General features: G+C 39.2%; 2 protein-coding genes across 2 annotated transcripts in view; one reads left to right on the top strand and one right to left on the bottom strand.

Moving 5' to 3' along the window:
- GFM1 (G elongation factor mitochondrial 1) overlaps positions 1-13,245 on the top strand; it is a 42,555-nt gene that overhangs the window by 18,751 nt on the left and 10,559 nt on the right. Inside the window, exons 12-13 of the mRNA XM_026497374.4 lie at positions 2,712-2,849; positions 3,724-3,806. Of these exons, the coding sequence (XP_026353159.1) occupies positions 2,712-2,849; positions 3,724-3,806 (221 nt within the window). The remainder of the gene's footprint in view (positions 1-2,711; positions 2,850-3,723; positions 3,807-13,245) is intronic.
- On the bottom strand, positions 2,866-12,100 carry LXN (latexin). Its single transcript, XM_026497375.4, has 6 exons — positions 9,702-12,100; positions 8,345-8,407; positions 7,071-7,248; positions 6,638-6,774; positions 4,434-4,496; positions 2,866-4,164 (listed from the first exon to the last, which is right to left on the bottom strand). Exons 1-6 carry the CDS (start codon positions 9,828-9,830, stop codon positions 4,066-4,068), a joined length of 669 nt encoding a protein of 222 aa, XP_026353160.1. The 5' UTR covers positions 9,831-12,100; the 3' UTR covers positions 2,866-4,065.

The raw sequence follows: 13,245 nt of genomic DNA, 5'->3' as shown, positions 1-13,245 counted from the left end.
GGAAAGCCTGCAAACAAGACTTTCTCACCTTTTTTTTTTTTTAAAGATTGTATTTATTTATTTGAGAGAGAAGGAGAGGGAGCAGGAGCAGGGGGAGAAGCAGACTCGCCTCTGAGCAGGGAGCCCGATGTAAGGTGATCCCAGGCCTCTGGGGTCATGACCTGAGCTGAAGCCAGAAGCTAACTGACTGAGCCACCAGGCGCCCCATCACTTTTTTTTTTTTTTTTTTTTGAGTAGGCTCCATGCTGGGTGTGGATATGGGGCTTGAGCTCAGGACCCTGAGATCAAGACCTGAGTGAGATCCAAGAGTCAGACAGTTAACCAACTGAACCGCCTGGGCACCCCTTTCTCAGTTTCAAATATAATAGTTTTATGGTTGCATTTGCTGTCATTTAGCTTTTTATGAAACCAGAATTGCTTGATAGGTTCTTACTCACATTACTGCCATTGGAATTGGTTTGCATTGCTGCCATAATTGTTTGTGTTCTTATGTTGCTTTAACATTCATAACAGTCATGTTAATATGGTAAATGGAAATGAACTCATTCATGCATTGAGTGACTATTTTATGACCTTTTGTCATCTGGGAACTATTGTTTACAGAACATACTCTGATGTATTGTCTTGTGGATGCATTAACAGGTACTTCTTCCTCTGTTTTGAGTAAATGAGCTTTTCCAGACCCTTCTCAGTATAGAAAAGAGGATGTTGAGGGAGCAAGAAACATTATGTCATTCCATCTCAGAAATTTGAGGAAAGGCAAACCGTGGCATCTTACCACACAGGGAAATGCCACATTGCCAGGTGCTTTGCTAAATTGCTGGCTTTTCCCTTCTGCATAATCAGGGAGAGAAGTTAAAGATACTATGCTTCTTCATCCCTACTTCAGAGTTTATATACGATATTTAACTGTTGATAGTTTCCAACAGTGGAGGAAAATCAAAGGCATCGATATCTAAAAGGTTCGTGGTGTCTCAGGGTCGTCTGCTCGCTGCAGTACGTTAATTTAAATACCATACGGAAGTCACTGCGTGAAGCTGTGGCTCTCGCTAGCGGGGGCGGGGGCAGGGATGATCTTGTAAGTTGGGAGTACCTGGGTAACGTGGGGAAAAGGCAGAAGACTTCAGAGAGAGCCTGACCGAGGACTCAGTCCCGGCTTTGGCGTGCGCTAGCTCTGTGGCCTTGAGCGGGTCACTCAACCTTTCTACACCTAGTTTCCTCACCTGTGCAATGTGGGTAATTCTGGCTTGCAGCATTGTGGTTAGAATTTGAGGTACATATTCAAAACATACAGCACAGTTCCATGCACACGTGATAGCTGTTAAATACTGGTGATTCGGGGGTGTTAGTTTTCTATTGCTGCCATAAGAAAGTACCAGACACTTGGTGGCTTAAAATAGCACAAATGTATTCTTTTACACTGTTAGAAATCTGACATTGTTCTTAATCGACTGAAATCAAGATATTGACAGGACTGTTCCTTTCTGGAGTCTCTGGGGGACATTTTTTTTTTCTTTTTTTGCTTACTCAGATTTTTGGCAAAATTCAGCTCCTTGTGACTGTTGGGACTGGGGTCCCCATTTCTTTGATGACTGCCACCTGGGGCCTGTTTCTGGCTTCTAGAGGCTGTCCATTTTCGTAGGCTTGTGGCCCCATCCTCTTGTCTTCAGTGCTCTCAACCACGAAATCAGTCCCTTCTGTGCTTCAGATTTCTTCTGCCTCTTCTTCCCTCATTCCATCTTTCTAACTTAACCCTTCTGTTTTCCTCTTCCTTTTTAAAGGCACATGTGATTACATTGGGCCAACCCAGATTCTTCATGGTAATCTTCCCATCGCAGAGTCTGTAACTTTAATCATATCTGCACAGTCCCCTTCACCACATAAAGTATCATTCCTGGGTTTGGGGGATTAGGGCAGATCCCTAGAGGACCATAATTTTACTTACCACGTATGGAATTATATCTAAGGAGAATAAGGGTGCATGCAATCACATCCAAGCAGGTTGCTTTGAAAGGGAGAAGTCTCGGTGTGCCATCTGCCTTACTCTTCGTCTTAACTGTTCTGCTTGACTCTACAATCAAGTGGTGGTAAACATGCTGATTCCTTTGATTATGTATAGAATTTCTTTTTTTTTTTTTTTTTTTAAGATTTTATTTATTCGACAGAGATAGAGACAGCCAGTGAGAGAGGGAACACAAGCAGGGGGAGTGGGAGAGGAAGAAGCAGGCCCATAGCGGAGGAGCCCGATGTGGGGCTCGATCCCATAACGCCGGGATCACGCCCTGAGCCGAAGGCAGGCGCTTAACCAAGCTGTGCCACCCAGGCGCCCCTATGTATAGAATTTCTGAAATGTAATAGAGTAACACAGATTCTCCTTTCTCCTTCATGGAGAAAGTTTTCCCCAAATGGACAGTTTTCCCCAAATGGACAGTTTCTATGTATATCCAAGAATAAAATAGGAAAGGGCATAGTTAAGCCCTACAGTCTTGTTTTTTATCTTGCTGTGGAAAGAAAATTCTGTCAGCCAGCTATTCCCTGCTCTCTCCACTGTGTGATGTCCCAGCTCACATATTGAAAGGGTTTGACCTAGGAACTGGATGGGGATCATTGTTATTTCCTGTTAATGTACTTGATTTCATTTAGTAAAATTCTTTCAACAATCCCATTGCTTATCACGTTTACTAAAAAGTGTAATGACTCTTTTTTTAAAGAATGATCTGGAAAAATTTTCAAAAGGTATCGGCAGATTTACAAGAGAAGATCCCACATTTAAAGTCCACTTCGACACTGAGAGCAAAGAGACAATTGTATCTGGAATGGGAGAATTACACTTAGAAATCTATGCTCAGGTAATGAATAACAAGGAAGTTGACTTAAATTCATTTTATTTATGTCTGTGCTTTGTTACAAGTTAATAATTCTCAGTCTAATGACTGTAAAATAATAGTGGTTCTTCAGACAACATTTGGTTTGTATCCAGATGTGCTATACTGTGTTACAAATGTTACTGTCTCTTACAGATTAAGTATTTTTGAATTCTAAATCCTGTTATTTGTAAAACATTTGCAGACTCCTAGAGCAAGACTCAAATATTTGCAGTAAGAGCATCCGTCCACCCCTAGGTCATGGTTAGTTGGGTCCCAGCCAGGGAGACAACCTGCAGGGAGAGACCTGCGGAGGAAGTTGGCCCACCAGGACCCACTCTTGAGGCCATTTCTTGCCTGTTTTCTTCTCAAGTCAGTACTTGAAAATCATTAGAATTTAGATAGTAGAAAGATTATATGGGCTGTATTTTCCCTAGGAAACAGAAAAGGTCTTCTGTATCTATGAATGGAGGCAAAAGCTGTTTGGCTTATGAATAAAAATTCTGGTTGTGATCATATTTTTGAAGTTAAGGTAGTAGAAAGCCCTGACAACAGATTCATAGGCTATTTCAGAGAATATGTAATAAGAAACAAAGCTGAAGTTTTAGTGGATAGATTAATTAGAGGTAAGTGTAGTTAAACAGTCTAAATTAGAATTCATTTATATAAAATCTTTAAAAGTAGTTTGTATTACTTAATATCATGTATTTAACCTTTGTAAGATACTTAAGTGATTTAAGATTGATCATTTTGTATCATATTTAAATGAGTGCTTCAAAGGTAATTAAGATTCTTATGATTTTTCTTTCAGTTTATTTTTTTAAGTATACCAAAAAATTATCTCCCCTCTTCTTTTTAGAGGATGGAAAGAGAATATGGCTGTCCTTGTGTCACAGGAAAGCCAAAAGTTGCTTTTAGAGAGACCATTACTGCCCCTGTCCCGTAAGTATGCAACACAATTAAACATACTGTGAGGCCAGAATTGAAGCTTTTTATTATGGGATATACATACCACTATTAGTGCTGGGACACTTTTACATCATGATAGTGTCTGGAATCTGTATAGTTCTATACTGTAATGAAGACATGTATACAAAGTGACATTTTGGGATTTGCTCGGCCCCATAAACTAGGTATCATGAAGACTGGCATACACGCATCATTGATAAGCATGTTGACACTTTGGTGTTAAGGTCTTCATTTATTCCAGCTGTGCCTCCTTCGGCAGACGGCTGTTATGTTTGACTTTAGTACCATATTGCGGATGCCAGAGAACTTGCATTTGCCAAGGAATAATCTCCTGCAAGTAAAGGAAACTAATGCTATGACAAAATTCAGAAAACATTTAAGAAAACAATGTTGGGTTTAGATTTTGTTAGAGACAAAACAGTCCTTACAAAGAACAGCAAAAAAGAAGTTAAATGGCTACAAGTATATACTTCAACCTGGTGTCTATATTAATTTACATGAATTCTGATTTAGAGTCAAAATTAATAAGGCATACACTGTGGCTATAAAACAAGTCTCCGTTTTCAAAGTCTCATCAGATAAAGGTAAATGATACTTTACCTGAGATGCAATGTCATGAAGTAGAACGGTGTAGTCTAACTCAATGAAGTCATCATTTCTTTGCTATCATAAAAAATAAAAACCTGGTGTTTGAAACTAGTATCGTTGGCAAAAATGATATGTTCATTTTAAAATTCAGCTTTTGTTATTAGGTGATAATACTTCCAATTAATAAGTAAAAACAAAAATTGAATGTTATGATTTATTTAGCCTGATAAATAAATTGGGGCACGTGGGTGGCTTAGGCGGTTAAGTGTCCAGCTCTTGGTTTTGGCTCAGGTCACGATCTCAGGGTCATGAGAGGGAGCCCTGCATTGGGCTGGCACTGGGTTTGGAGCCTGCTTGAGATTCCCTCTCCCACCCTCTGCCTTTCCTACCCAATGCCCATGCCCACTCTCTGTCTCTCCAAAAAAAAGAAAGAAAGAAAAACTATGTTCTTATAAAAAAAGTTTTCTTTCAAACTACATTTTAAAAGCGTGATTTTTCACCTGTTACTCTAAAAGTTGTGTATCCTTTCTTAGGTTCTGAGTTGTGATACCTACCTCAGAGCAGTATGATCTGAAGTTTGTCATTTAAGATTTCCTTAATGTTTCTATTGTTCAAAAAAGCATCGTTTTGAGGGATAAACTACTGAAATGAGTGTTTACATGAAAGGAAACCAATTTTATAATAGAAATTCTCCTTTTAAAAACTGAGAATAGGAAATGTAACGAGTGTAGTTAATATGGTGTGTGCTGCTTATTGTTTTGGGCATATAAAGTATTTATACCATCAGCTACACAGAAATACTTCATCCACATAGTTTAAAACTACATTCACCAGAGATTGCTGTACAGAGATTATGATCAATGTGTTCAAACAAGCCCTGGCCTCCGAGGGGCAGCATGAGCTCCTGTGGCCCCTTTGGTTAATAGCGATTATAAATGTGCAGTAAACCTTTCCACTGAAATTTTAATAATGCTTTAAAACTTTGATGAAGGGTCGCAGGAGTTTTCTTTCATAAAACTTCTGGCACTATGTTGAGCATGTTTTGATACAAAATCATGCCTAGAAAACCATGATGATGATTGTATAACCTCTGTAACCTGGATCTGTTAATTATTTGAGCCTCAGTACCCCAGTAGGAATTTGTAACCAAAGATGATGTCTACAGAAATGCATTAAAAAAATCCTCTGTTGGGATGCCTGGGTGGCTCAGACGGTTAAGCGTCTGACTCTTGATCCCAGCTCAGGCCTTGATCTCAGGGTCGTGAGTTCAAGCCCTCTGCTGGACTCCATTCTGGGTGCAGAGCCTACTCAAAAATTTAAAAAACAAAAAAAAGGCTCTGTTTCTTAAAATGTTGTTGTGGTATTTATGTTAGGTTTTGGCATCATATTCTAACTGTTGTGATTGTGTATCCTGCCCTCCAGTGCCCGTAGGTGTCTAATAAGTGGTTGCAAAAGCCTGTGGAGTAAAGGTGCTCCGGCTGCCTTGCAGTTTGTTTCCAGCAAGCTGAAACAAGTCATTTGGAAAGTCCTTTTCTCTTATAGAACTAAAACTGTTTGTTGTGGTTTCTTCGCACTCTGTTTTTCTTCATATCCGTTAGGTAGCAACAGTTGACTTTTTTTTCTTTTTAACCTATTAATAAAGCTAAAGTGTGAAGCTGACTTTATGTCTTTAAAGACCAGAAAGAGGCAGTTTTAAATAGCCATATCAGACTTAAAAGAATGCCAGGCTAGCAGTAAGACAGGACGTTGTAGATTAGGACTAAACGGGTTTTAAAAGAAAATGATATACAGCAAGCCTCACAAAGATTAAAAGACGCTCAGATATTTGTTCTGGCTGATCCTTGGGGCAAAAAAAGGCCAGCCATGTCTCTGAGTAGCTCTGGCACCACCATTCCAATAGAGGAGAAAAGCAGAGGTAGTTTCATTGCATAGCTATAGAAATGTGAATACAAAATTTAGATCACCAAAGGATATAATCTGTATTAAGGTGAGCACAAAAACTGAATGCCAAATTATTTATAACTCAATACTTACTTTCTTGAAACTGCAGCTTCAACTTTTTTAGCTTTAGTTGTAACTGACCTCTCCTTCAAAATACCAGGTTCACTATTTTAAATACAAAATGACTAAAGGAGCACTATTTATCCAGTTTTGAATTATCACACTTTTAGTAAAATAAAACCCTGTTAATAGTGTATTTTCTAGAAATCGCTTACCACTTGCTTGACAGTTTGAATTTTTACCATTTTATACCATGTGTTTTCGGTAGAATTCTGCCATATTATATAACCACAGGCAACCCAGGCTAAGTGTCGAACTGGCTTCATTTCTGGAGATACATTTCCAAAGCTGTCTGTTGAGGGAAACATTTAAATGGTAAATGGAATTATTTCATATATACAGTGTTAACCTTTAAGAAATCTAAATTCTAAGTCATATTTTAGTTTCCTTCAAATGTGTACAGAATGTAATTTAAGCCATGGATCTGTGAATTTGCAAGGCCCTTTTTTGTTGAATTAGACTGGTAATGAATATTTTTGCAAAAGCCAGTATATTTCCAACATATTATTAACATCTAACCATTCTGAGCACAGATAATTAATATTGATCTTAAAGTTGAAAATTTTTTTCCATGCCATATTTATATACCTGGAATATTTTGTGCTTCAAGTGGTTCCTTCATGGACTTGAGTCTTTGATAAAATGTGTTATCTTCTTTATCTGGGTTCTTTCCAATTTCTCCTTCAAATGTGAAGTTGACTTCTGGTGCAGTATCTTGTCCCGTTAGAGGGTAAAGTACTTCAGCAGTACAGTTCAGTGTATCTTGCTGTTTGAAACATTTTGCAAAATATCTTTACATGTAAATGGCCATCCATTCCTAATTGTCATTCTTGAGATAGAACATTTAAAGTGTTGGCTGGCCCCCTAATGTGTTTCAAACTTGACTTCAGAGCATCTGTTACAGAGATATCTAAGTGGGTGTGGCCTACTGGTTTCTTGAAGGTATCTAAGATAGACAACTTATTTTTTAACTTATAAAGTATCATAATCTAATATTTCACGTTAAAACTTCATTATTTCTGTGTAAATGGGTGTGCAGTTTGTAAGGTCATATTTTAGTCTGACTTCATGTACTGCCTCTAGACTTTGGTTATTTTTTTAAGTCTATTACTCTACCCTCTACTTCTGAAATAACAGAAATATTCTCAAGCCCAGATAAAGTAATCTGTATCTAGATGTAAAATTAAAAAATAGTAGCATTGGTTCTGCTTGGAAAGATGGCTGTCTAGCAGCTCAGATATCTTTTAATCTTTTAGCCTATATCTCTTCTGAATTATGCTCAACAAAAGGGCAAGCCTTTTTTTTTTTTAATTTTAAAATGGTTATGGTACAAATTGCAGTTCCTTTTTTAAAAAAGTTTATCTCACTAGTAATTTGGCAGGTATATAATATTTAAAACTTTCCCTGCCCCATTACCGAAAGATTCCTATGAACATATTGGTATCATTTTGGTGATTTTATTGCTCATAAATATCTAAAAGCAGTGGCTTTCTTTAAATGAAAGCAAAAACAGAATGAGAAAGGCAGACATAAAGTGATGGTGACTGGAGAGTAAATTACTTCATTTGTTCATATTAGGCATAAGTTCAGACTGCCCTAAGAATATACAACATTTTTAAGGGAATTTATTTGAACTGAAATGTGTAGTCTTTTCTAAATAGCTCAATAGAATTACTTCATGTATCTCAGAATATATTTTTAAAAGAGTATAATCTGACCCTTGTGTGCTCTTTATTTTTTTCAAGGCAGGGATTTCACAATTTAAAAAAAAAAAAGTTAATCCTATGATTTGATCTGCAAAAGGTGATCTAAAATATTTATAGAGTCAAATTTTATTTCAGAATGAAGGACATTTCACTTACTTTTTGGATAATTTCTTCCACAGAAAATTTAAGGCAATACTTGTGTCCTCTTCCTGGAATATCCTGTTAAGAAAATGCGATGAATTATTACAAGAATAGCTCTGTTCTTTGTGTTGTTAGAAAAATACACTCTCATTTGGTTGGGGCAGAGGGCTGACTGGTGAGGGTAAATGATTAAAGCCTTAGACCTTAAAAAAGGCATGTCACCATGTATGTAACATCTAATTCAGGAGGTCCTTTATGAGATTTATTTTGGATAAAAACAGAAGAGTGGGATAAAAGCATATATAAAATGGGTTATAAATCACTTTCAAGTATCAGAGGACTTCAGCTTCTGGATCTATGATCCTGAATTCTCTACAAAACAAATTGTGAAACACCTTTTGATTCTAAGACAGAAAACAGGAATATACCATTGAATACACTTTCAAAAAGCCCTCTGTGTACCCTCCAAAGACTGTTCAACGAAGGTGAATTCCATTTGGGGGCAGATTACTGCGAAGTGGTTAGAGATGTTAAGTACTGTTTTTACTTGTACATTAGTGGACCTGCAAAGTGATACTTTAACGAATTTTATAACCGTAAGACAATTGTTTGGGTATTTCACTTTTGAATCAAGATATAATTAAGAGTGTATAGCTAATTATCTGGTGCACTTTTGAAGTAACATCTACTCCCCGTCAGCTTTTACACACTGTCAGTTAAATTTATGTCCGATAACTAAGCGACAATCTCAAATCTTACATTTTAGTAACATGGAAACAAGCCTGGTTAGTGACAGCTGTGGCCTTAAGCATTTAATTTAACCCTTTGCCAGAGGGAGCATATCTTTTACAGCAGCCCACAGTGTTTTTGTTCTCTGGTTGTCAGTTTGTCTTGCTGTTTGCTTCTCCCTTCATTTTGGTCAAAGGGTCTGATGAAGATTGTTCCTAAAGTTTAGGCAAAGAAGTATTGTTTGGAAGACGGGAGCTTTTGTTGGTTCAGATTGGAGTAGTAGATGAGAAACATAGTAGCAGTTTTGGGATTCTTTTGAGTGGTTCCTACGGCTTTCACTGAGTAAAGGGTAAAATGCCGGCTCACATTTAGAACATTTTTCCATTTCTTTTTAATAGTGCCATTAAAAACCGTATCTATGTCTCTGCCTTTCCAAGAAAAAACAAACAGCCCTGGCTGTCCTGGAGTGTCAGCTATCCCCAGAAATGTTAACTTCCCTAGACCTGACGTCAACAGCTAGTCCCAAAACAGGCAAGGGTGGAAGTGGAAGGGAAGTCGCGCGAAGAACGGGGCTGAGACCCCCGGGAGTGGAAGGAAAGCGAGTAGGTGCAGGAGCCCGCCCACTGCCCTCTGCGGGACTCACCTCCATGCTGGCTTGTTTGATAGTCTGCACCAGAAACACCTTGTGGGGGGTCCCCTGCTGGTAGTTGATGCAGTTCTCCGCCACCGAGGCTGCCCTGGAGGCTGGGAAGTGGGTCGGGGGGATTTCCATTCCTGGTGGGAGCTTACGGCTGCTCAAGTTTAAGGGACCGGACGGGAGCAGTGCACCGCTGGTTCAGCCTCCTGCTGGGTGGCTGAGACGGAAGAGTCGGCACGCCTTGGTCGAGCTGAGTGTGGGCGGGATCGCCAGCTCCTACCCTCCCTCTCTTCCTCCTTCCCTCCTTCCGATTCAGGAAGCTGCAGCAGGGGCGCTGGCTCCCACGGCTGCTCCTGTGGCCCCGCCCAGCTGCCGCCCACATCACCGACTGGTTCCTGCGAGGGGGAGAGCCCTGGCCTTTCCCGCTGGCGGCTGGCGAGGGTGGAGGTGTGGGGAGGGAGTCGGTGGGTTTGGTGGGCTGGGACTTCATCCTTCCTTTCAGTGACCTTTACTGAAGTGCAGGGAGGGGCGTTCTGGCTTTTTCCTTTATGGAGTGTCTCTGGGGCTTCCAGTTTCCTCTCCGTGGAAGAAATCTGGGTACTTCACATGCAGTCTGGAGCGCACCTTCCTTATACACCACGCCCAATGTCAGGCACAGGGCAAAGTGCAAAGGAGCTCCAGGTAGTGAGTCGGTTACTTCTTTTTCCTTCCCACTCTGAGGTCCGGGAGCTCCAGGAGCACGCTTGGTTAATCCCTCCTTTGTGTGGGTTTGGACCAGTGCTGCCCAAATCAGGATATGAGAAACTTAAAAGGATAGCATTAATTTGGAGGATTATGTAATTTGGATCAGGAGAAATAAATACACCTGCACCCTCTCTCCCTTTACTAATCTTAGAAAAATGAGGTTTTGCTGTAAAACCATGCTTTTAACCTTCTGAATCACTTTGACATTTTTACTTTAAGAATTAAAACATATTTAAGAACTGAACTTAAAGCACTATCTTGAAGTAACTTCTAACAAAGACGAGTTTTTAAAGCTGTTTAAGTAAACCTTTGAGTAGACAGTACATTTCCATTCTCCAGGTTTCTTAATTTCCTTCTTGTTTTACCTTTGAAGGGGCTATAATTTAGGCTTTGGATTTGCTTTAGATCAGGAAGCTAAGTTCCTTGTTATCTGTACGCCCAAACCTTCCCTTACGCTCATTTGCTTGGAAATAGAGTTTCTTTGCTTTTTTTCTCAAAATGGATTTTTGACGGTTCTTTGAAAGTTCTTTGGGTGGGCATATGTGTTGTGGTGCTTTAAAGAATAAACCTAAAAATGTATTTGTAATGTGTTCTCTTCCTCAAATACCCTTTTCAATTTACTAATAAAATCTTTATTTGGAGTAAGTATATATTTTTTTAATGTAAGGAATAAGGCATTTCTGTTTTTCTAGTTATATTAGCCAACCAACTGTCAAGTAAGTAGAGGATAAAGGGATTTGTTTCTCCTCTTAAGGCTCTTTCTTAAATTAAAAAAAAAAAAAAAGGTTTTTTTCTTTTTGGGTGTGAGAGGGTGAGTCATTCATGTATCAGCCATCCTCTTAGGTTGTCATTGTGTGTGTGTCTGAATCGTTCAAATCACATGTTTCTTTGATAGTGCCCAGGAAAGAGTGGCTGAGTACATTTTGATGATGCCGAAAGAGCTTTTTGCTGATAATGAAATTTTAAGTTTCGCAGATAGCTTTAACATCTTCTGGTTATTTCTAGTTAGAGTTGTTAGAAATATAATATGTGAGCTTCCTAGATAAAGTCACCATTTGAAGCTTTATGAATACCATCACTATAGGTCAAAGCTAGTTAGTAGGTTGTGACATATTAGGCATTTACAAAGCACATATACTAATTTATATTCTTTTCAAAGTATAATTATTACATGAAAACATTTAACTGCCTATCCAGATGTTAAGTAAAGTGTATTAAGAGAATCTTATTCCTATACTTGAGTCCTTGAAATCTTACCTACTAAAGCTTTATGAATGGTTAGTCTAAAGTCTGTTATCCTCAGATTTGAATAATGTATGGACTACCTTCAAAGTAACAAAATTATTGGGGGTCTCTGGGATCAGGTAAATTATTATGATTTTATATAACTTGCATGAATATAAAGCTAAGTAAAAAGGTCTGTAGCTTGCAACTTTGGTACAACTATAAAATCCAAATAAGTCTACCAAATAGAGATAAAACCAGTATAGTTATGGGGCGCCGGGGTGGTTCAGTCAGTTAAGTGTCTGCCTGTGGCTCAGGTCATGATCTCGGGGGTCCTGGGATCAAGCCCAGTGTCGGGCTCCCTGCTCAGTGGGGCGTCTGCTTCTCCCTCTCCCCACCATTCATGCTCTCTCTTTTAAATAATAAAAGCTAAAAAACCCAACACCGTTCTAATTAATGTTAATTTTATCATGAGAGATGTTATTCTGCCAAAACAAAATTGACTTTCTAACATGCTAGTGGTCTGATGCCCAGGGCCTGAGTTCTTTTACCTCCAGCACTCCTGTTAGCTGCCTACCAAGTGACGTCTTAGTTCTTCTGCCTCTTCTCTAAGCTACTGTAAAGTCTGTCTTCGCGTACTGCCGCCCTCTAACAGCTTTTTCAGTGAAATTATCATTTGCAGGTTACGTCAGCTTATGTTCTTGTTAGCCTTCTAGAAAAATGTTTGATTAAGAGCATTGGTTTTGGTGCAAATCCTGGCTCTGCCACCTAACTGCATCATGTTTGACAAGTTACTTTCTCAACTGAAAATCGTGATAGAAATAGTACACACATCATAGTTTGTGGTGAAGAACAAATAAAATGCTCCATAAAAACTGCTTAGCACAAGCCTGGCACCTACATGTTTCATTATTGGCATCAACTTGGTTACGATTCAGACGTGGCCCCTGAACATGTTTGTGAACTGGTCCTGCAGGGCAGTGCTGGAAATTCCAGTTCTCTGTGCTGCCCTGTACTGTAGCCACTTGGACTGTTAACCACCTAAAATGTGACTAGTGCAACCGAGGAGCTGAATTTTAAGTTTTTTAAAAATTTTAACTTAAATGTAAACATCCCTGGTTCGTGATTACCCTATAGATAGCACAGAGTGAGTGTATGTCTGTATTGATCTTATCTTATTGTCAGATTGAAAACGAAACTTTAAATGTCTCGGAGAAGTTGTGCATACCCAAGAGTTTGTTGGTGGGCCACGGTTGTGCGGTCCCTGCAGTAATTCCGTGGGCTTTGGCACTCGCTTCCCTTCTGCTTTCGTTCGCTTAGTTCTGATAGCTGTTGTTTCCCCTCCCAGAAAAATGAACCTTTCAGCATTTTGTTTTTCTCGGCTCCTCCTGAATCTCTTGGCAACAGGAAGACTAACTGAAGGCAGTTCGTCAGGCACATTCACACTTAGGCTTTTTATGGAACCCGCATATTCCAAGCTGGCATCGCCTACCAAAATGAATATTTACTAATTCCAAACCACCACAGATCTGTAGGTAGGAACACACTCATGGGTGTCCCTTTACCTGCAGTTATCTGAGAC

The sequence above is a fragment of the Ursus arctos genome, unplaced genomic scaffold, assembly GCF_023065955.2.
Source record: "Ursus arctos isolate Adak ecotype North America unplaced genomic scaffold, UrsArc2.0 scaffold_20, whole genome shotgun sequence".
NCBI lineage: Eukaryota > Metazoa > Chordata > Mammalia > Carnivora > Ursidae > Ursus > Ursus arctos.
Note: the sequence above shows the minus strand (reverse complement) of the source record. Positions and strands in the feature narration are given on the sequence as shown.

Coding starts and splice junctions, on each gene's coding strand:
- LXN (XM_026497375.4), bottom strand. CDS start 9,830: ATGGAAATCCCCCCGACCCACTTCCCAGCCTCCAGGGCAGCCTCGGTG. Junction 7,249..8,344: donor TGGAAGAAATTATCCAAAAA/GTAAGTGAAATG, acceptor TGTTTCAAACAG/CAAGATACACTGAACTGTAC. Junction 4,165..4,433: donor TTCATGACATTGCATCTCAG/GTAAAGTATCAT, acceptor CTTTACTTGCAG/GAGATTATTCCTTGGCAAAT.